Below are 23212 nucleotides of genomic sequence, written 5' to 3'. Positions count from 1 at the left end.
AGGTCTCAACAGTGGGCTTAAAATAATCAGTAAATCATGTTGTGAACAGATGTGCTGTCGTCCAGGCTTTGTTGTTCCATTTACAGAGCCCAGGCAGAGTAGGTTTAACATAATTCTTAAGGGCCTTAGGATTTTCAGAATGGTAAATGAGCACTGGCTTCAACTTCAAGTCACCAGCCACATAAGCCCCTACCTAACAAGAGAGTCAGCCTGTCCTTTGAAGCCAAGTATTGACTTTTTCTTCTCTAGCTATTAAGGTCCTAGATGGCATCTTCTGCCAATAGAAGTCTGTTTCATCTACACTGAAAATCTGTTGCTTAGTGTCATCACCTTTATGAATTATCTGAGCCAGATCTTCCAAATAACTTGCTGCAGCTTCTACACCAGCACCTGCTGCTGCTTCACCTTGCACTTTTATGCTATGGAGACGGCTTCTTTCTTTAAACCTCATGAGCCAACCTCCACTAGCTTCAAATTTTTCTTCTTTCAGTTTCCTCATCTCTCTCAGCATTCACAGAACTGAAGACAGTCAGGGTCTTGCACTAGATTAGGCTTTGGCGTAAGGGACTGTTTTGTCTGGTTTGATCTTCTATACAGACTACTAAAACCTTTGCCATGTCAGCAATAAGGCTGTTTTCACTTTGTCATTCATGTGTTCATTGGAGTAGCCTTCAAGAACTTTTCTTCTGTGTTCACAACTTGTCTGGCACAGGAGGCCTAGCTTCCAGCCAATCTCAGCTTTCAGTATGCCTTCCTCACTAAACTTGATAATTTCTAGCTTTTGATTTAAAGTGAAAGGCATAGGACTCTTCCTTTCACTTGAACACACTGTGGTGTTACTGGCCTAATTTCAGTATTGCTGTGTATCTAGGGAATAGAGAGGCCCAAAGGGAGAGAGACGGGAACAGTTGGTGGGGGGAGCAGTCAGAACATACATAACATTAAGTTTGCCATCTTCTATGGGTACAGTTCATGGCACCCCAGAACAATGGCTATACTAACATCAAGGATCACTGATCACTATAAAAAATATAATAATAATAAAGTTTGAAATAACTACAAGAATTACCAAAATGTGACACAAAGACACAACGTGAGCAAATGCTGTTGGAAACACGGCACCAATAGACTTACTTGATGCAGGATTGCCACAAATCAATTTGTAAAAAGCGCAGTATCTGTGAAGCACAATAAAGTGAAGCACAATAAAAGAAGGTATGCCTGTATGTGGCTTGTACCACTGGATAGGCTGTATTGGTGTTTATCCAAGAAAAATTAAGGGTAACTATTAGGGGACTGGTCAATTTAAAAAATATACCCATATAGTGGGATGCTACTTAACCAAGAAGAGTTATGTAGATGAGAAGAAGATAATCATATACTGTACTTGGAAGTCATCTTTCACATTTCCTTCTCCTTCATCCCCATAACCAATCTGTCACCCAAGTCCTGTTGATTTTACTTCCTAGATCATATTCATATTTATGTACATATCCCATCTATCCTGCTACCATTCTAATCCAAAGTACCACTAATGGTACTTTGCAGTGGCCTCCTGTTCTACCTACATCAGCTTTGCTCCCACATTCATCCATCTTCTTCAGTGCTGCTAGAGCAAAGACTACAAATTGGATGATGTCACCAAAAACCCTTCAATAGATTCCTATACATTTAGAGTAAAATTCAAAATCTAAACCTTAATGCCCTACATCACTAGATCAGGTCCACTTCATGGCACTCTCTTCTTTGCTCTCTGTACTCCAGCTACACTAGCTGCTGCCCATGTTTCTACCATCATAATATAATGATTCTTACTGTTGTGCTTAGTGATTTACACAAATTATCTCATTTAATCCTCTCAGCAAGGTAAATACTTGTGATACTACCATTTGACAAATGAGGAAACTGAAGCTTAAAGGAATTAAGTCATCTGCCCAAGGTCTTACAACTTGTTAAGTGGCTACAGCAGGATCTGAACCCAGGTCTGAGTCCTGAGTTCATTCTATCTATTCCCCTGGATATGTACCCTTCAGCCATGTTTATCTTGGCATTACTGATAATGCTTTGCACATATTACCTAAATAGTCATGTTCAGTCAGGTGTTTTACTTTGCAAAAAATTATTTCCATCCACAACTACTCAAGACAAGACTTACTCTTAATTTTCTATAACCTATCCAGTATAAAAAGACAAAATGCTACAGTATCTCTAAACCTGTAACTGTGGAATCTAAACTCAGTAATTATGTCAAAATATCAAAAACAGAATATAAATGGGCTTTTAAAATAATGTTTCTGGCACTAGTAAATGACTCCAGAGAGAAATTAAGGTTGCAAGGAGCTTTAAGGGTTATGCTGATTTTATCATTTTGTTTTATGCAGCCCAAATGAAGCATTCTGAAGCCCAAATAAAGTGTCTCGTCCAAGTTGCACAGCAAGCTAATGACAATGCTGGAACCATTAACTTCCAGCCCAGTGCTTTCATTTAGAGCATAATCCAATAAACTGGACAGACTTGGGAGTTTTATTAGTGTCTTGTGTTTCAAACAACAGGATGTAAAAAACGACAAGAAATAATTATATTAAAAGAGTGGTTTTTTTTTAAGCGTCTATTTCTAATCAGTATCATATGGACATTAAAGTTGTTATCCTTCCACTCAAAGTGGCTTATTTGCATTTCACATTTAGAATAAAAAAGAAATAAAGAGGATACCTTTTTAGTCCATCTTTTTACTCCATTATATCCTTTGGTTACCAGCTGTCTATGAAAAAAGCTGTTGAAGAAGTGAACCTAGAAGAGACATCAAATATAAGCACCCAGATTATATTAAGCTGTACCCAGATTTAACTTCAAAAGAATATGGAAATTTAAAAACCCTTGTATGTAAGACAGACCAAAAGGAGGAAAAGTTTCTTCTATAGAAAATACATTACCTGATTCACAGAAGATTCTGTTCCAAATTTTCTTAGAATAACCTTACACTGTGGTCTATAGTCAGAACTGGAATGGGACAGTAAATAAATAGATTACCTGAATCCAATCAAGTAGAGAAGCAACCTGACAAATCTCTCCAAATCAGGTGATAAAACTGAAAGAGGCTAAGAAAGAATGAGGTAACAATACCTTGAACTCAAGGGATATGGATTACAAAACTAACCCCATCTGAAGGATATGGACTTGCAGACTCCTGCTTTCATAACTGTTAAAAAGCCTTAACATGATCATTTCTAGCACAGAAATAATTAACCTGGTCATATGGAACATCGTGTCCTGAAAATTAGGATCGGCTCATGTGAGCTAGTAAACATATTGTGGTCTTAACGTGTTCACTCAGTAATGGATTCGCTTGAGATGAAAAAAATGTTCCCTCAGTGTTGAGGTTCTCAGGATGTGGTCACCAGATCAGCAGTATCAGCATCCCCAGGAACTTCTTAAAATGCAAATTTTCAGGCCTTATCCCAGACCATTTACTAATGCAGAAACTGAGCATGGAGCTCAACAGTTTGGTTTGATAAACCTTCCAAAAAATCCTAATGCACACTGTTCTGAGATCTCTGCAGCTTAAGATATCAATAAAAAGAGCTTGTAATAGCTATTTCTAAGAAAAGTGATTCTCAAACTCTGTGTGCATTAGAATCCGGACAGCTTGTGAAAGCAGATTGCTGGGCTCCACCTCCAGTTTCTGATTCAGTAGGGGTAGGTTAGAGTTCAAACTTTTACATCTCTGGTAAATTCCTAGGTAATGTTGGTGCTACTGGTCTGGGGACTGTAAGTGTCCTTTTAATCCAATGAAGGTTCAGAATTAAATATAATGTAGAAATAATGAAGGTAAATTATACCCTTAAAATTAACACTTTTATGTTAAAAGTCATCTATAATATGTGTTTAGGTTTAAACTTTCTGGTGATTAAGAGAATTTCACATAATAGAGAATCCAACAGATTAACCTCAGGATTCCAATTTAAAATGCAACAGAATTGCGATTTTAAGTGGAAAGTTGTAAAACATTTTGTCTGTATTCATAAAGTATTGGAATCTCCGACTCATTATATTTATTTACCTGTTTTAAATTATTAGATTTATAAAAGTATTTGGAAAGATTTTAGATATTGAAATCAAAAGTTACCCATCAGGCAATCTAAATACTCAGAAAAATTAACACATTAAATTAAAAAATATAATTTTAATAGTAACAAAACTCTGTGGGAATTTTAGAGTTTAACGAGGGTTTGTCTGTATTTGAACAGAATACCCAAGATTAATCCAAGAAAAAGTGACAATGAATACCACTTTATTACATCTTTAAAAAGAATAAGACTTTAAGTTAAACTGAAAAACTTAAAGCAAAAATACACTCTTTGTGCATCTCCTCACTGTTAAAAAAGAGACAACAGACCCAAAATAGAGTCTAACTTAGTGCTGACTTGTGCTTAGTCCATGTCACCAAACCAAAAATACCTAATCTAATTGCAACTTCAGCCTCTCCCAGGACTGTAATCTTAACAGAATTACCTGCTCAGCACTACTTAGGTAACCTGCCTGTTAGACCTGGTCTTCCCCTCAAGTAAGGTAACTTTGCTGCAATCAATCTACTCTTGCTAATAACCCCCTTGTCCTGCCCCCTTCTGCCTTATAAGTCTTCCATTTTGTACAGCTCTTCAAAGCTCCTTTTTACTTATTAGATGGGATGCTGCCTGATTCATGAATCATTTGAATAAAGCCAATAAGATCTTAAAATATACTGTTGTTTTTTATTTTTGAGAGCAAGCACGAATGGGGGGAGGGGCAGAGAGAAAGGGGCCAGAGGATCCGAAGTGGGCTTTGCAAAGACAGCAGTGAGCCCGATGCAGGACTAAAACTCACCAACCGGCAGATTATGATCTGAGCCAGAGTTGGATGCTCAACTGACTGAACCACCCAGGCGCCCCAACTTTTTTCACACCTTAAAAAAGCCTCCTTGGGGCGCCTGAGTGGCGCAGTCGGTTAAGCGTCCGACTTCAGCCAGGTCACGATCTCGCGGTCCGTGAGTTCGAGCCCCGTGTCAGGCTCTGGGCTGATGGCTCAGAGCCTGGAGCCTGTTTCCGATTCTGTGTCTCCCTCTCTCTCTGCCCCTCACCCGTTCATGCTGTCTCTCTCTGTCCCAAAAATAAATAAACGTTGAAAGAAAAAAAAAAAAAAAAAAAAGCCTCCTTGGGGTGCCTGTCTAGTTCAGTTGGTGGAGTGTGTGACTCTTGATCTTGGATTGTGAATTCAAGCCACTCGTACAGAGATTACTTAAATCTTAAATTAAATCTTAAAAAAAAAAAAGGTGGGGCACGCATGGATGGCTCAGTCCGGTTGAGTGTCTGACTTCCGCTCAGGTCATGATCTTGCAGTTCGTGGGTTCAAGCCCAACGACAGGCTCTGTGCTAACAGCTCAGAGCCTGAAGCCCACTTCAGATTCTGTGTTTCCTCTTTCTGTCCCTCTCCCGCTCATGCTCGCTCGCTCTCAAAAGTAAATAAACATGTAGGAAAACACTGGCAATCTGACTTTCTTATGCTCAAATATTGTCTAGAACCTATGCCCAACCTGTTAGCGCCTGATCGAGATAAAATCAAAACCTTTAAAAATCGAAGGAATATTAAAAAAAAAAAAATCGAAGGAATATCAAATAATTACATCAAGTTAAAAAGAAACCTCATTTTAATACACAAGAATTCTCTCTCCTGAAGAGTAACTTTCACTTACTTTGTCTGGGACTGCATCCATTATCAGCTCACCATACATATTAATGACCTATAAAAAGTCAACATAAAACCAGCTTACTAACCCTATACAATTCAGAACATCCCATCAGAATGAATAACACTGACACCGTTAACAGTAATCAAACCTTTTGGATGCTGGGGTTGGTGAATGAGTAGCTTTAGTAAGGGTAAAGAATCCTTGATTCAAAACATAACTATGAGACCAACCCAAAGGTTAATTATATTTTATTCCAACATCCTCTGCAACTTTTCCACACTGAGAACCTACAATACACTAACCTGGTCATTCAGCCAATTCTGACCATCCAGAGTTGCCAGATCATCCATATCCAGCATGTGCTTATTGTAGAAGATGCGGAAGTTGCATTTTTGATGCCTGGCCCGATAGTTTGTTATTTCTCTATTGATAAATGGTTTTCTGAAAAAGATTTTGAAAGAAACACGAGTTCCACTAAATTTACTAAGTATCTTCTTTTTTAAAAGTCACATGTGCCAACAATTTTATTTTCAAGGGCTTAAATTAAGCATTATGGACAAACCTATTAGAAAAGTCTTCATTAAAGACATCTTTTAGTCTTCCAAGGACATCTTTTTCACTGAGTGGGACCAAACTGCCATACTTCTTCATAACCTCATCTAGGAATCCTTAAATAAAGGAAGAGAAATTACAATGGAAAAACCATTTTCAGCAAAAGTCATTCTCCCAATATTTAACCTATACACAACACTTAACACACATTTAACCTATACATTATGCTATACAGAAATCTTTTAATTAAAAGTTATGTTTTGTAAGAAATAAAATAGATCAGGCCCTCACCATTCCAATCCAGAGAGAAATGCCTTAAGGTATCATTTCACTTTGGATTTTTAAAACTACTGATGCACTGTTAGAAAATGGCTAGCTAAAACTGAAGATTGACATCACTCAGTAGTTTAACCTTGAAGAAGAATCTTCCCTTCTAAAGAGTGAAATCTAAAATGGTTTAATCACCTGGTTAAATGTGTATCACATCTGGTAACTAAAGGAGTTTTCTTTTTTAAAATATTTTTTTATTTTTGAGAGAGAGAGCATGTGTGCATGAGTGGGGAAGGGGTGGCAGGGCTACAGAGGATCCAAAGTGGGCTCAGAGCTAACAGAAGCAAGCCCAATGCGGGGCTCGAAATCACAAACCCTGAGATCATGACTTAAGCTGAAGCTGAATGCTCAACCAACTGAGACACCCAGGTGCCCCTAAAGGAGTTATCTTTTCAAAAACCACAATTTGTTGAGGATTTGTTGAGATCGCAGTCACTATTATTTGGTAAGTGTGTGTCAGCATATTTTAAAAGGGGAAGCAGAATTAAAGGATGACTTCTTGGCCAGAATAGGACAGTCTTTGGGTCAAATAAGATGTATACGCATTTTAATGGCTTCCACGAGGACCCACTGAACAAACATACTTAAAAAGGTCCTAGGAAATAAAATCAGGGCTTTATTTCTAAGGAAATACACAGAAGCTGAGGGAAAGAAAGGCTTACAAAAATGCTGACATGACTTAAGACATTCACTGATGCTGAATGGGGAGAGCAATAATCTAATTAACCATCAGTCTAAAAGTTTCCAGAATTAAGATGGGAAGAATGAGCACTGTTAGCCACTTATTTTACCCAGTTCCCTTTCTACCTTCAAGAATGGCCTCTGGTACACATCAGTACAAAATGGACAGGAAAGAGAACAATGGAATAACTGTCCCAAGAACAGGGTGGATTTTTTTGAGGGAGGGTCAAAGGTGTGAAAAACACATCTTCCTTTTGTTAGTCTCCTACCAGAAGGCTCCCAATTTGAAAGGCTTCAGAGCAAAGGTCAGGATATAGTAAACAGGAAAACGCTGATTGTTTACACCTAGTTCTGGTCTAGGCTTTAGGCATAAAGAAGACAGAAAGGGAATCCTTTGTTCCAGCTTAATAAGAGAAGGAGGTAAAGATTTGGGGCTTCTAAACTTGTATTTGCCAACAAGTGTTTACAGGTTACCTAAGAACAGCCTTATGTCTGTCTACATGGGAAAATGAACTCAAATAGAAGATAAGGAATCCCAACATTTGAGAAACTGCATTTGAAGAGCAAATTTCATACAAAAATAATGCCCCTAATAATAAAAGAGTAAACTGTAGGCTCCGCAACCTTGAGACTCTTCAAATAAGAAAGCAGTCTCCTCTATCAATGGGATATTGACCCCAATTCCAAACTAGTATCATAGGAAAGAGGTATCCCTCTTAACAGTGTTATCTATGGATGGTAGTATTGGGGGGATTTTAAGTTATTTTTGTTTCTTCTTATCTGCATTTTTGTTTTCACTTTCAGATGATAAACATGGATTTCTAATGCAGCAGAAAGGTCCTGTGCGGATGTTCAAGGAGAACCCTAGAGGACAATGTCTTATTGATACACACATCTCACTGGGACCAGAAGTAAAACTGCATTCAAATAGCATTATCATAAACCAAGCCCTACTACATCTCATCCTTTTAACTACCCTATGTTAGACAGCATCCCTACTTTACCAATGGAGGTAGGAAGCTTAGGGAGGTTAAGTAACTTTCCCAAGAACCCTTAAGTAGCATATGGCAGAGTAAGATTCTGATTATAGGTTATATGACCACAGAAAGTTAACCATTAACTATTAACCTATGCTGCCTCCAAAGCAGGAGATACCTATTATCTTTTCTCTACAAAAGCAACTTGTTCTTCACTGCATCTTTTCCTTTTAATACCCCCTGGCCAAGAATTACCCAGAAAATGGCTTCTTAAGATGAGAATTAAACCCATTATTTTTTACCCACTTGCATTCACAAACTAATGAACCAAAAAGGAAAAATGCATTTGGTATAGTACTAAAACTTCAATGTGACCAAGAAAGAAATGATAAAATGTTAGGGGAAAAAGAAAACAAAAACTAGAATTCAAATTATAGTCCATCTGCCAGCACAAAAGGTAGTAACAAAAGGTAGTAACTCTTCCTCCCTGGCTGCTAGAAGCTCAGCCATCATGAACAACACAACAGTAACTGTTGGGACCAGCAAGTTCATGACCAGTCCACTATTTCAGCAGAAACAAGTGGTCACTGATGTTCTTCATCTGGAAAAGGCAAAAGTACCTACGTCAGAAATTCGGGGAAAAATAGCCAAAATGTACAAGACCACATCAGATGTCATCTTTGTATTTGGATACAGAACCCATTTTGGTGGTGGCAAGGCGACTGGCTTTGGCATGATTTATGAGTCCTTGGATTATGCAAAGAAAAACGAACCCACAGTCTTGTAAGACGGCCTGTATGAAAAGAAAAAGACCTCAAGAAAACAACAAAAGAACACAAGAACAGAATGCAGAAAGTCAGGGGGACTGCAAAAGCCAATGTTGGTGCCAGCAAAAAGGAGTAAAGATTCTACAGTGACTTTATCTGTGGTGATTGTGCAGATAAATACTGCAGAAATCCTTCATGAGAGGATTAATAAACTAAGAATTAAAAAAAAAAACCCACAAAAGGAAATAATATGAAAAACAAAACCTGAAGTGTTATTTCAGAAGTTAAATTGCTCATCTTAAACCAAATGTGCTGGATAGTTTTTTCTAAAGGCAATTGACAGGTCACATCCCACCATGAATGTGGAATGAGGTTGTGTTGTGCATACAAGAAATGGAACCATTTGCTTCTTCAACAAAATACAATACACATGTCAGAAAGGTCCCATCAAAAATAAGGAAGGCATGGGGCATCTGGCTGGCTCAGTGGGGCATGCCACTCTTGATCTTAGGGTTGTAGGTTCGAGCCCAACATTGGATGCAGAGATTACTTAAAACAAAATTTTAATGACAAAATAAGGCATGAAATAGCTAAGACTAAACTTAAGAAATGTGCAAGCCTAAGTGAAAAGCACAAAATTCTGGTGAAAGGACATAGGTCAATAAATGGAGTAATTCTTTGTTTTTAGACAGGAAAACTCAGTATTATAATAAATGTAATTTCCCCTTAGTCTATAAATGTGATGCAATACCAATCAAAGCCATTATTTTTGTTTGTTTAATTGAAAAAACAAATCTAAAATTCATCTTGGGACCAAAACATGAGAAATTCCTAGAAATTTTTGAAAAGAATTAAAGAGGAGAGGTGAATAAGGGAGGGCAAGAGAGAAGGGCCTAGTCCCATCAAATTATAAAACTGGGGCACGCGGGTGGCTCCACTGGTTAAGCGTCCCACCCTGGATTTTGGCTCAGGGCACGATCTCATAGTTTGTGAGTGTGAGCCCTGTGCCGGGCTCTGTGCTGATAGCACAGAGCCTACTTGGGATTCTCTGCCCCTCCTCTGCTCACACACACTGTCAAGATAAATTTTTTTTAAAAAATTATAAAACTACTAGAATTAAGACAGACTACCACTAGTATAGAAATTGAAAAACCAAATCCAGAAAGAGACCTAATAACAGGTACCAACTCATAACCACAGGGAAAAGATCACTCAAATAATATTAGAACTATTAACTAAATCTTTTATTTACAGTTGGAATTCATTTTGATGTAAATCGAAGCCTAAATCAAGAGTCAGACGCTCAGTGCTCAATCGACTGAGCTACCCAGGGGCCCAGGATTTTTTTTTTTAATATTTATTTATTTTTGAGAGAGAGGGAAAGACAGAGCGCAAGTGGGGGAGGGGCAGAGAGAGGGAGACACAGAATCCAAAACAGGCTCCAGGCTCTGAGCTGTCAACACAGAGCCCCACATGGGGCTCAAAATCATAAGTCGTGAGATCATGACCTGAGCCGAAGTCGGACACCGAACCAACTGAGCCACCCAGGTGCCCCAGTATTTTTTTTCTAATACATGACCATAAACATTTTAAAATAAAATGGCAATCATCCTCTAATTCCTTTAGAACTTTTATGCCCTTTAATATGAACATTATTTATTCAACATGTAAGTAGCACTCTAGTTTCTCTTTTTGAAGTTATTTTATCCCATTCAATACACTATGGAATTTTTTTTTTCCCTAGGCCAATTCAAAACAATCTAGTAACCCAGTAAATGGGTATACCATAAACAATTCCCTACTGGGGACCATTTGTTAATTTTTTAGCTCTCCAATTAATGTCACAACTAAAACCCTTGATATATCCTGGTTCTGTTGTTTCCTCACAACACACTCACTAAAAGTTAAATCTCTGGGTCAAAGGACATGCATATCTAAAAGTTCTAAATTTTCATTAATGACTTCTTATATACACACGCAGCTTTAGTGTTTATGGAGTCAAACTGGTATATTGCGTCTGAGTTTCCTATCAGGCTTTAAAATGTATTATTGGGGGGCGCCTGGGTGGCGCAGTCGGTTAAGCGTCCGACTTCAGCCAGGTCACGATCTCGAGGTCCGTGAGTTCGAGCCCCGCGTCAGGCTCTGGGCTGATGGCCCGGAGCCTGGAGCCTGTTTCCGATTCTGTGTCTCCCTCTCTCTCTGCCCCAAAAATAAATAAACGTTGAAAAAAAAAAAAATTAAAAATAAATAAATAAATAAATAAATAAATAAATAAATAAAATGTATTATTGGGACGCCTGGGTAGCTCAGTTGATTGAATGTCTGACTCTTGATTTTGGCTCAGGTCATGATCTCATGGTGAGACTGGGATCTACGCTGGGCATTAAGCCTGCTTGGGATTCTCTCTCTCCCTCTGTCCCATCTCTGCACATACACTCTCTCAAAAAATAACAGAAAATTATTAAATGTATTATTAATGTGAAATTATAAAATGGTGTTATAAAATGTGTTCTCTTTAATAGCTTTACTGACCCGTGATTCACATACCACAAAAAATTACTCTTCTAAAGTGTAAAAAAATTTTTTTTTTTTTTTTTTTTTTTTTTGGGAAATTCAGAGTTGTCCAACCATTACTATCACCTAATTTAGTAACATTCATATTACTCCACAAGAAACTTTGTACCAGTTAGGAGTCACTCCTCATTGCTTCCTCTCTACAGCCCCTGGCAACTATTAACCTAATTTCTATCTCTATATTTGCCTACCATGGACATTTCAAATCAATAGAATCACATAGTATGTGGCCTTTTGTGCCTGGCTCTTTTTACTTAGCATGTTTTCAAGGTTCATCCACACTGAAACATACAGCAGTACTTCATTCCTTTTTATGCCAGAATATCCCATTGTATAAAATATAAAATTTTACTTACTTGTTCATCAGTTGATGGACATTTGGATTGTTTCTACTTTCTGGTTATGATGAATAATGATGCTATGAACATCTGTGTACAGGTTTGTGTGTGTTTGTTTCTAACTGGTTAAATTTTTAATCTACCTGGAATATACTGACATAGGAATCTATTTTTTTTCCTTCCAAAACCAGTTTTATGCAATATTTACAATTATAAAACAGTAAGTAAACTGTAGTAAGTACAACTGGCTCTTGATAAGTGTATCAATCTACTGCAGTGAATATGTATAGTTCTATTAGAGAAAAGCCAGCATTCACCATGCCGTGGAACTTAGTATTAACTAATGCTATAGAAGTCAGTTAAAGGAGCATTCACTATACTGATTGTCCCGTATGGATTCTTATTCTAATTGCTCTATTAATCCTGATTATTCAGGTTTAGTTCCTTTATTTGTTGAATTTGTCCTTTTCATTGTGCTGTCTTTCCTCATATTTGGTGATAGATTGTGGGCTTATCTCTACTTGGGTAATTTTTTTTTTTGCTGGTGCAGGGAGGGCTGTGATGGGCAGTAGCTGTTGCTCTGCCTTCAACCCTTTTCAATCAACATGGAGATGCTAAGTAAAACCCCAAAAATGGTTCTTCTGGTTCTTCTTTCCTCAGTCTATTAAAAAATGAATTACTTTGCAGATCACCAAGTGTGCATTCTGTAAAAATGCCTACTTCCTCATGTCACACTACAGTCTTACTGTATGCCATTAGTCAATTGATCAATTGCTTTTGGAAGCGCTACATCTCTTTAAGTTAATTGGTATCTATGCGTAAATGCTTACTTTTTCAGGTTTATGTATTATATGGTTTTGCTAACTTTATAGTAGAGAATTTGCCTTTCCCTATTCTAAGACAGTATAAACAACAGAAACTGTTTTGTTTTTAAAGATTTGCTAGGACTCTGTACTACTCTGTGTCTTTTTGTGGAGAAAAACTTTCTATACATACTTAATGGTTAAGAAAACAAAGTGCTCAGAATTGTTTAAACCACCAAGAAGTAATTCTCCTAATTCCCCAGAAAAGCCCTTTATAACAATTTGATATATATTTCCAGATGTGGCCGATACAAATGTGTGTGCACACTTCTATACATATGCTCCATTTGTGTGTATATCTCTTAACAAAGTGGCATCATTCTGTTTTGCAACTTGCTTTTTTCACTTTATGTAGACAGCTTTCAGTTCAAAATATAGACTGAACTTTTTAACAGCTTCATAATGTACTATTGCCCAGATGTGCTGTAATTTATACTTCCATAGAAACTTTTTTTTGGTTGTCTCCAGTTTTGTTTTGTTTTTATAAAAAAAAAATTTATGTTTATTCATTTTTGAAAGACAGAGAGAGCAAGTAGGGGTGGGCGGAGAGAGAGGGGGACACAGAATCCAAAGCATACTCCAGGCTCTGAGTTGTCAGCACAGAGCCCAACGCGGGGCTCGAACTCACGAACCAAGTGATCATGACCTGAGCCGAAGTCGGACGCTCAACTGACTGAGCCACCCAGGTGCTCCAGTTGTCTCCAGTTTTTTTACTACCAGGACAATACTATAAGTAATGTCCCTATACAAATAAATATATTCTTATTTTGGATAAACTGCAAGAAGGGGAATGGGTCTAAGACTAATATTGCCATATTGTCTTCCAAAAATGTTTACACCAGCTTACTCATGAGGTAGATTTTGACAAGACTTTTTAAAGTATGACGTAAAAACTTGAAGCCATTAAAGCTAGGTAAGTTTCACAATGAAGAATTGATAATTTCCTTTAAGTGAAATTACCACACTCAAAGTCAGGGTACTTTTACCTTTGGGGAAGGAAAAACTTAAACTCTTAGGACATTTGTAATTAAAATTTAACAAGGTAGGAATCACTGTTTCTTGCTCACTGCCACATTCTCAGAACTAGCACAGTGCCTGGCATATAGGAACTTCTAGGCAAAGGAAAATTATATACAAACCAAAGATGGCCAAGAAACACAGAAAAAGATGTTCAAACTTTACACTCAAAAACACAAATCAAAACAACTCTCAGGTGATCTAGAAGAGAAGATTAGTAAATTTTAACAAGTGTAAACCGGTTCAACTTTTTGGAGGGTAATTTTACAATTCTCTTAAAATTTTAAGTGTATTTGTTCATCATCAATTCCACTACTACAAATTTAACTTAGAGAAAAAACTGTTAAAGTATACAGAAGTAGTTTCATTGCGCTATCATTTATAGAAGAAAACTGTAAGCAACACAAATATCATCAACCAAAACTTAAAAGTATTGAACATCTCCATAATACAGCAATATAGAAGACTTCAAAGAAGAATGTCTAAATGCTTAAAGGGAAATCCATGTGTGGAAGGAAAAAACAGGAATCTCCCAGAAAAGATAATGGGGGGCACTTGGGTGACTCAGTCAGTTAGGCATCCAACTCTTGGTTTTGGCTCAGGTCACGATCTCATGGTTTGTGAGTTTCAGCTCCACATCGGGCTCCGTGGGAACAGTACGGAGCCTGATTGGGATTCTCTCTCTCCCCCTCTCTCTGCCCCTCCCCCAACTCATTCTGTCTCTCAAAAATAAACAAACTTAAAAAAAGAACAAAGAAAGAAAAGATAATGGACAGCAAGTGTGGGCCGCAGGTTGAGGGAGAATAAAGGAAGAGTGCGTACCAGAAAGGCAGATTGACAGCTGTTCGTCATCCACGGGAGATGCTTTCTGACTGTTCCTCCCACCTCCTGCTTGATTTTCGAGTTTGAGTCCACTGCATGTCAGAGGAGCCTCCAGTGGACTTTTACAGTAAGGGTGGTCCAGCAACTTAGAACTAAGAATGTTCTGCTTGAGAGATCCATCCTCATCCATCTGGCATGAGCTCTCAGTCTTTTCGGACACAGGCCCATCTACATCACTCACAGACTGATCTGCCCCAGACATGGGCAGTTTTACTCTGTCATCACTGACAGTACTTGTCCGATTTTCCTGACCCAGAGTCATAACTTCTCTTTCGTTTTCTGAGATAAACATGTTACTAGAATCATGTTCTGATAAGGGGATATCATGAATCAGCTCTGTACACTCGCACTTAGGAGAACAGGGTGACTGGTCCCAGGTGTATGTGACACTACCATTCTGTTGGTCAGGGAATGCTTCATCTAAACTAAGCTCCTTGCCCAAGAAAGGGCTTCCTTTAGTGTGGCCATCAGGCACATGAGAGTTCTTTCCCTTCATCACAGCATTGCTGTCCATATCTGGGAAGTATGGTTGATGCCGACAAGAAGGGTCTTTAGGTTCTGGGGAAGGGAATGGGCTGCAACTGCCACCCTCACTGTTTTCCCTAAGGGTTTCTTGATGGTCCCCAGTGACCTGCACCCAGCTTCGCTGGGCTTTTTTTAGCTTGCAAACTTTGCTTTTTGTTCTGAAGTGCTGGGATCTGAGAATCCTGTACCGAAATCTAATCATGGATAATTTCTCATACATCATAAGAGGAGATACTTTTATTCTTCTATGTTGGTTAAGTTGAAACTTTTTTGGAATCAGGGGTCCCCCATTCCTGTGGTGCTCCAGCCCTTGGTAGCAGCCATAACAAAAGCGCTTTCTCTTATGGTTGCTCAAGGTGACCACAATTGTGCCACTCTCACCTGGACTTTGGCTCTCCCCATTGAACTTCATGGGAAAGTCAGAAGCTTGTGGCTCCGTCCTAGGTCTGTGACCACTGACCTGACCTAAAACACTATTTGCTGGTAAGTCAGCAACCGCCTTCAAGAGCCTTTTATCTCCACAGTATTCATGGTCAGAGTTCTTTGTTGATGATAGCAGCCTCTCTGCTTGGAGTTTCAGGAGGGTCCTTGAGGAGGAAATGAAGTGTTTAGAGTCTTTTCTTTTCACTTTAGAGGGCAAAGTACTAACATTCTGAGAAGCCACACTGGACTTTGCCTTAGCAAAAAAAGGTGCATCCTGGATCCATGTCTTCTGGATTTGAAGGGCCTTCTTTCTGCACTGGAAATGCCTCAGCTGCCTGCTCCAAATAATTGGCCTTCCCAATTTGGCTTTCAGAATGCACAAGTGTTGGTGAAAGCAGAACTTCTTAAAGCCTCCAAATCCAGTATTCCATTTCTCAGAAAAGGCTAAATGGATTCCTTTCCTCCATAAAATTTTCTTCTGTTTTTTCATTTTTCTGATGCATAATGAGATCTTGATGCAGCTGTGAAGAGAAAGAAGAGTTACACATTTACCCTAAAAATGTCATTAAGATATAATCACAGCATTAGAAGTTAGAAAACTCTTAGGGGCAAAAAAAAAAAGCCTATGAAGTGCAATTTAGACTATCAGACATAACGAAATCCTTACCTGATTAAGGTTTTCCCCACAGTGAAAACTGGAAGACATGAATACTCTCACATGACCCCATTTGGTATAGCTGACTGACAGAAATGTCAAGATCATTTCCCAAAATGTAGTCAATTTCTGATGGAGTAAACAGGGTAGGGAGTCAGAAGAAAATCGGTCGGTGTTGACACTGCTTCTTGTTAGCTAAGTGACTTTAAGTCAGTCACCCAAATTCTGTGTTCTCATTTGTAAAATGAAGGATGGGGAAGGAGGGGGGGACCACATACCATTTAAAACTGATTCCATATAAAAAGAGTGTGTTCTAGGGATGCCTGAGTGGCTCAGTCGGTTAAGGGTCCGACTTCAGCTCAGGTCATGATCTCACAGTTCGGGAGTTCGAGCCCCACATCAAGCTCTGGGCTGACAGCTCAGAGCCTGGAACCCACTTCAGATTCTGTGTCTCCCTCTGTCTGCCCCTCCACTGTTTGCACTCTGTCTCTTACATTGTCTCAAAAGTAAATAAACATTAAAAGATTTTTTTTTAAAAGAGTGTGTTCTATACATCAAATTTTAGAAAGGAAGGGCAATACTTTTGCTGGGTATAGACATCTAGAGGCAGACAATGCAAGCAACATCAGTACCTCAAGAGGGAAACCAGCTTCCTCTTTGTCAGTCAGTCAAAAACTTTGAGTGACTATGCAGGGATATGAGCCCATCAGGTGCTCTCACACAGTTAGGGTTCTGATTCTCAAGTGAATCTAAGTAAAAAAGCACACGCACACACACGCATATATGAAGTTCGGGGACACACTTATTAGGAATGATAGATGAAAATGATAGTCAAAAACCAAACAGGATCCCTCCTCAGATTTAATAAGATCTAGCACTACTGAAGGCTCTTCAGTGCAGAATGAAAGGTGTCAGCTGTTGTGGGTGGTGGGGCAGAAGAAATAATAGACTATGAATCAAAAAACTAATAATCTAATTTCAGCTTGCTATTAGCTTATTAAGAAAAGTTGTATTACTTTTTTGTGCATCAGTTTTCTCTGAGAAAAAAAAAAAAAAAGGACTGAGCACATGTTTACCTCAGTTCCCTCTCCAAATCCCATTAACATGACAGAAATGGGTTTTAAGAAGGGAAAACTCTCACGGACAAAGAAAATTAAAAAGCAGACAAGAAAGGGCGCCTGGGTGGCTCAGTCGGTTGAGTGTCCGGCTTCGGCTCAGGTCATGATCTCACAGTTGGTGAGTTTGAGCCCCGCGTCGGGCTCTGTGCTGACAGCTCAGAGCCTGGAGCCTGCTTCAGATTCTGTGTCTCCCTCTCTCTCTGCCCCTTCCCCACTCATGCTCTGTCTCTCTCAGTCTCTCAAAAATGAATAAACGTTAAAAAAAACTTTAAAAAAAATTTTTTTAAAAAGCAGACAAGAATACAATTTTGAAAGAAGAAAGCACGTAACTGAGCAATGAGCAGGCGAAAAGAATGAAAATCTAAGCCAGCAGCAGGGGAAGACCAGAAGCAAGTTACAGGACCTCAGAAAGGCTCAGGAATAGAAACAACAATACCTATGAAGGTCAAGAGAAGGGAGTTCAAGGGGTACCTGGCTAGCTCAGCTGGTAGAGCCTGCAACTCTTGATCTCAGGGTTGAGTTCAAGCTCACGTTTGGTGTACAGATTACTTAAAAATAAAATCTTTAAGGGGCACTGGGTGGCTCAGTCAGTTAAGCATCCGACTTCGGCTCAGTCACGATCTCACTATTTGTGAGTTCAAGCCCCATATGGGGCTCTGTACTGACAGCTCAGAGCCTGGAGCCTGCTTCGGATTCTGTGTCTCCCTCCCTCTGTGCCCCTCCCACACTCATGGGGTGTCTCTCTCTCTCTCTCAAATAAATATTAAAATTTTTTTAAAAATAAAAATTTTTGTAAAACAAAGAAGGGAGCTCAAAAAGGAGGGACCCATTTAAAGTCTGAATAAGAAGCAGTTAGACCCCCAAGATGTGCATTCTCCTACCCTGGCAGATAACCAAAGTTTTACTTTCTGGGGAGGACGAACCAGGCTAGTCAGGCACATCATGCACAACTGAAGGCAGGGGTTCAACAGGATATAGGATTTTACACAGTGAATTCCCTCCCCAACCCATTTCCCCATTTAGATCCCAGAAAAACATTTATAGCTTAAGGAAGAGATCAGCCCTGGGAGCAGATACTGATTTTTGGGGATGCCTCAACTAAACAGGCCCGAACAATTACTCTACACTATACCCCAAAGTTTAAGCAGTGAGACCCCAAATCCCTCCCCAACTCCACCCAGGAGGTAACTGCCCCTCCACTACCCAACTTTGGAAGTTTATTCTCCAGAAAGGGTAAAAGTGAATGAAGCTCTGCAGCCAGGGTGATCCCAGACACAATATGAAGATGGATTTATACACTAAATATATGCATCCCAACACTTTCCCACTCATTTCCCAGAACCTTGGCAGTTTGCTTTACCATCCAAGTAGGAAATTATAAGATTCTTCTCTGGGGAATCTAATTAGTCCACAAGAAAATACATACAGATATCCCCCCAAAATGTCCCAGGGTGGCCCACAGTACATCTCAAAGTTGCCAAGTCTCACCGCATGTTCTAAATTACCAAGCAACCTCTTAGTGGTTATTCTTTAAAATGACAGGAAAATCCAAGATTCACCAGATTTCTAGGGTTGACAAGTGGACCAAAATAAACATTTAAAAAAGCAAAAACTTACATAGAGAAGTCCACTTCAAAAAACTAAGGGAGGGGGCACCTGGATGGCTTAGTCAGTCAAGCGTCCAACTATGGCTCAGATCATGATCTCACAGTTCGTGAGTTCGAGCCCCACATCGGGCTTGCTGCTCTCAGTGCAGAGCCCACTTCAGATCCTCTGCTCCCTCTCTCTGCCCCTCCCCCACTTGCACTCTCTCAAAAATAAATAAAACATTAAAAAAATTAAAAATAAAATAAAAATAAAAAACTAAGAGGAGGAGGAAAGAGGAGTTCTTGTTTAATGGGTACACGTTTCCATTTAAGAAGATGAAAAAGGTTCTGAAGATGGATTGTGGCCATGGTTGCACAGCAGTGTAAATGTATTTAATGCCACTGAACTGTATACCTAAAAATGTTTAAAACGGTAAAAGTTGGGGCACCTGAGTGGCTCAGTGGGCTAAGTGTATGACTTCAGCTCAGGTCATGATCTCGTGGTCCATGGGTTTGAACCCCACGCTGGGCTCTGTGCTGACAGCTCAGGGCCTAGAGTCTGCTTCAGACTTTGTCTCCCTCTCTCTCTGCCCCTGCCCACCTTGCACACATGCTTGCTCTCTCTCTCTCCCTCTCTCTCACACACACACAAAAATAAACATTAAAAAATATTTTTTTAATAAAATGAAATAAAATGGTAAAAATTATGCTATGTATATTTACCACACTAAAAAACAAGTGGGAAGGAAAAAAATCTAACAGTATCTTCAAAGTAAAAAAAAAAAAAAAAAAGTTATATCCACTGGGGGAATATAATAGCATGTTTTATGTTGTTTTTTTTAAGTTCATTTTTGAGAGAGAGAGAGAAAAAACAAGCATGAGCCAGAGAGGGACAGAGAACGGAAGAGAGAGAATCCCAAGGAGGCTCCACACTCCACGCAGAGCCCAACTTGGGACCTGATCCCACAACCATGAGATCATGACCGGAGCTGAAATCAAGAGTCAGATGCTCAACGAACTGAACCACGCAGGTGCCGTTTTGTTTTTGTTTTTCTAAAAGAACAATCAAAAATAATAAAGGGACCTTGGAAATTTAAAAGAATTGAAAAACTCAGTAAAGAGAAGATGGCGGCGAAGGAGGACGCTGGGCTCACCGCGCGTCCTGCTGATCACTTAGATTCCACCTACACCTGCCTAAATAACCCAGAAAACCGCCAGAGGACTAGCAGAACGGACTCTCCGGAGCCAAGCGCAGACAAGAGGCCCACGGAAGAGGGTAGGAAGGGCGGCGAGGCGGTGCGCGCTCCACGGACTGGCAGGAGGGAGCCAGGGCGGAGGGGCGGCTCGCCGGCCAAGCAGAGCCCCAGAGTCTGGCTTGCAAAAGCGGAGGGGCCGGACGGACGGAGTGTGTTCCGACAGCAAGCGCGACTTAGCGTCTGGGAGGTCATAAGTTAACAGCTCTGCTCAGAAAGCGGGAAGGCTGGAGGACAAAGGGAGGGAGAGCTGCTGAGCCCCCGGACGACAGAGCTCAGTTTGGTGGGGAACAAAGGCGCTCACCAGCGCCATCTCCCCCGCCCATCCCCCAGCCAAAATCCCAAAGAGAACCAGTTCCTGCCAGGGAACTTGCTCATTCCTCGCAAACACCCAACACTGTGCTTCTGCGGAGCCACCCCTCCAGCAGCGGGTCTGACTCCCTCCCGCTGCCACAGGGCCCCTCCTGAAGTGGATCACCTAAGGAGAAGTGAGCTAAGCCTGCCCCTCCTGTCCCCGTGCACCTTGCCTACCCACCCCAGCTAATACGCCAGATCCCCAGCACCACAAGCCTGGCAGTGTGCAAGTAGCCCAGACGGGCCACGCCACCCCACAGTGAATCCCGCCCCTAGGAGAGGGGAAGAGAAGGCACACACCAGTCTGACTGTGGCCCCAGCGGTGGGCTGGGGGCAGACATCAGGACTGACTGCGGCCCCGCCCACCAACTCCAGTTATACACCACAGCACAGGGGAAGTGCCCTGCAGGTCCTCACCACTCCACGGACTATCCAAAATGACCAAACGGAAGAATTCCCCTCAGAAGAATCTCCAGGAAATAACAACAGCTAATGAACTGATCAAAAAGGATTTAAATAATATCACAGAAAGTGAATTTAGAATACTAGTCATAAAATTATTCACTGGGCTTGAAAACAGTATAGAGGACAGCAGAGAATCTCTTGCTACAGACATCAAGGGACTAAGGAGCAGTCACGAGGAGCTGAAAAGCGCTTTAAACGAAATGCAAAGCAAAATGGAAACGACGACAGCTTGGATTGAAGAGGCAGAGAATAGGTGAACTAGAAGATAATGTTATGGAAAAAGAGGAAGCTGAGAGAAAGAGAGATAAAAAAAATCCAGGAGTAGGAGGGGAAAATTAGAGAACTAAGTGATACACTAAAAAGAAATAATATACGCATAATTGGTATCCCAGAGGAGGAAGAGAGAGGGAAAGGTGCTGAAGGTGTACTTGAAGAAATAATAGCTGAGAACTTCCCTGAACTGGGGAAGGAAAAAGGCATTGAAATCCAAGAGGCACAGAGAACTCCCTTCAGACATAACTTGAATCGATCTTCTGCACGACATATCATAGTGAAACTGGCAAAATACAAGGATAAAGAGAAAATTCTGAAAGCAGTAAGGGATAAACGTGCCCTCACATATAAAGGGAGACCTATAAGACTCGTGACGGATCTCTCTTTTGAAACTTGGCAGGCCAGAAAGAATTGGCACGAGATTTTCAGTGTGCTAAACAGGAAAAATATGCAGCCAAGAATCCTTTATCCAGCAAGTCTGTCATTTAGAATAGAAGGAGAGATAAAGGTCTTCCCAAACAAACAAAAACTGAAGGAATTTGTCACCACTAAAGCAGCCTTACAAGAGATCCTAAGGGGGATCCTGTGAGACAAAGTACCAGAGACAGCACTACAAGCATAAAACATACAGACATCACAATGACTCTAAACCCGTATCTTTCTATAATAACACTGAATGTAAATGGATTAAATGCGCCAACCAAAAGACATAGGGTATCAGAAGGTATAAAAAAACAAGACCCTCTATTTGCTGTCTACAAGAGACTCATTTTAGACCTGAGGACACCTTTAGATTGAGAGTGAGGGGATGGAGAACTATTTATCATGCTACTGGAAGCCAAAAGAAAGCTGGAGTAGCCATACTTATATCAGACAAACTAGACTTTAAATTAAAGGCTGTAATAAGAGATGAAGAAGGGCATTATATAATAATTACAGGGTCTATCCATCAGGAAGAACTAACAATTATAAATGTCTATGCGCCGAATACCGGAGCCCCCAAATATATAAAACAATTACAAACATAAGCAACCTTATTGATAAGAATGTGGTAATTGCAGGGGACTTTAACACCCCACTTACAGAAATGGATAGATCATCTAGACACACGGTCAATAAAGAAACAAGGGCCCTGAATGAGACATTGGATCAGATGGACTTGACAGATATATTTAGAACTCTGCATCCCAAAGCAACAGAATATACTTTCTTCTCGAGTGCACATGGAACATTCTCCAAGATAGATCATATACTGGGTCACAAAACAGCCCTTCATAAGTTTACCAGAAATGAAATTATACCATGCATACTTTCAGACCACAACGCTATGAAGCTTGAAATCAACCACAGGAAAAAGTCTGGAAAACCTCCAAAAGCATGGAGGTTAAAGAACACCCTACTAACGAATGAGTGGGTCAACCAGGCAATTAGAGAAGAAATTAAAAAATATATGGAAACAAACGAAAATGAAAATACAACAATCCAAACGCTTTGGGATGCAGCGAAGGCAGTCCTGAGAGGAAAATACATTGCAATCCAGGCCTATCTCAAGAAACAAGAGAAATCCCAAATACAAAATCTAACAGCACACCTAAAGGAAATAGAAGCAGAACAGCAAAGGCAGCCTAAACCCAGCAGAAGAAGAGAAATAATAAAGATCAGAGCAGAAATAAACAATATAGAATCTAAAAAAACTGTAGAGCAGATCAACGAAACCAAGAGTTGGTTTTTTGAAAAAATAAACAAAATTGACAAACCTCTAGTCAGGCTTCTCAAAAAGCAAAGAGAGATGACCCAAATAGATAAAATCATGAATGAAAATGGAATTATTACAACCAATCCCTCAGAGATACA

At 39.9% G+C, this 23212-nt stretch overlaps 2 protein-coding genes and 1 pseudogene across 6 annotated transcripts in view; 2 read left to right on the top strand and 1 right to left on the bottom strand.

The window, feature by feature from the left end:
• The window catches only part of NCBP2 (nuclear cap binding protein subunit 2), a 39631-nt gene extending 29835 nt beyond the window's left edge, over positions 1 to 9796 (top strand). Inside the window, exon 5 of the mRNA XM_045502487.1 lies at positions 8093 to 9796. Coding sequence (XP_045358443.1) covers positions 8093 to 8096 — 4 coding nt within the window. The 3' untranslated portion in view covers positions 8097 to 9796. The remainder of the gene's footprint in view (positions 1 to 8092) is intronic.
• Positions 1 to 23212, bottom strand: part of SENP5 (SUMO specific peptidase 5) — a 56543-nt gene that overhangs the window by 14722 nt on the left and 18609 nt on the right. For 3 of the 5 annotated variants that reach the window (XM_045502478.1, XM_045502481.1, XM_045502482.1), the window contains exons 2-6: positions 14647 to 16175; positions 6288 to 6393; positions 6028 to 6166; positions 5729 to 5776; positions 2713 to 2790 (exon numbers count right to left, since the gene is read on the bottom strand). In XM_045502478.1, coding sequence (XP_045358434.1) covers positions 2713 to 2790; positions 5729 to 5776; positions 6028 to 6166; positions 6288 to 6393; positions 14647 to 16144 — 1869 coding nt within the window. In that variant the 5' untranslated portion in view covers positions 16145 to 16175. Of the gene's footprint in view, positions 1 to 2712; positions 2791 to 5728; positions 5777 to 6027; positions 6167 to 6287; positions 6394 to 14646; positions 16176 to 16321; positions 16710 to 23212 lie in introns of those variants that run through there. The other 2 variants (XM_045502480.1, XM_045502479.1) reach the window with 2 other exon arrangements.
• Positions 8777 to 9796, top strand: LOC123611036 (annotated as a pseudogene).

The sequence above is a fragment of the Leopardus geoffroyi genome, chromosome C2 (genome assembly GCF_018350155.1).
Source record: "Leopardus geoffroyi isolate Oge1 chromosome C2, O.geoffroyi_Oge1_pat1.0, whole genome shotgun sequence".
NCBI classification, from domain to species: Eukaryota; Metazoa; Chordata; class Mammalia; order Carnivora; family Felidae; genus Leopardus; species Leopardus geoffroyi.
This window is presented reverse-complemented; position numbering and strand designations above follow the sequence as displayed.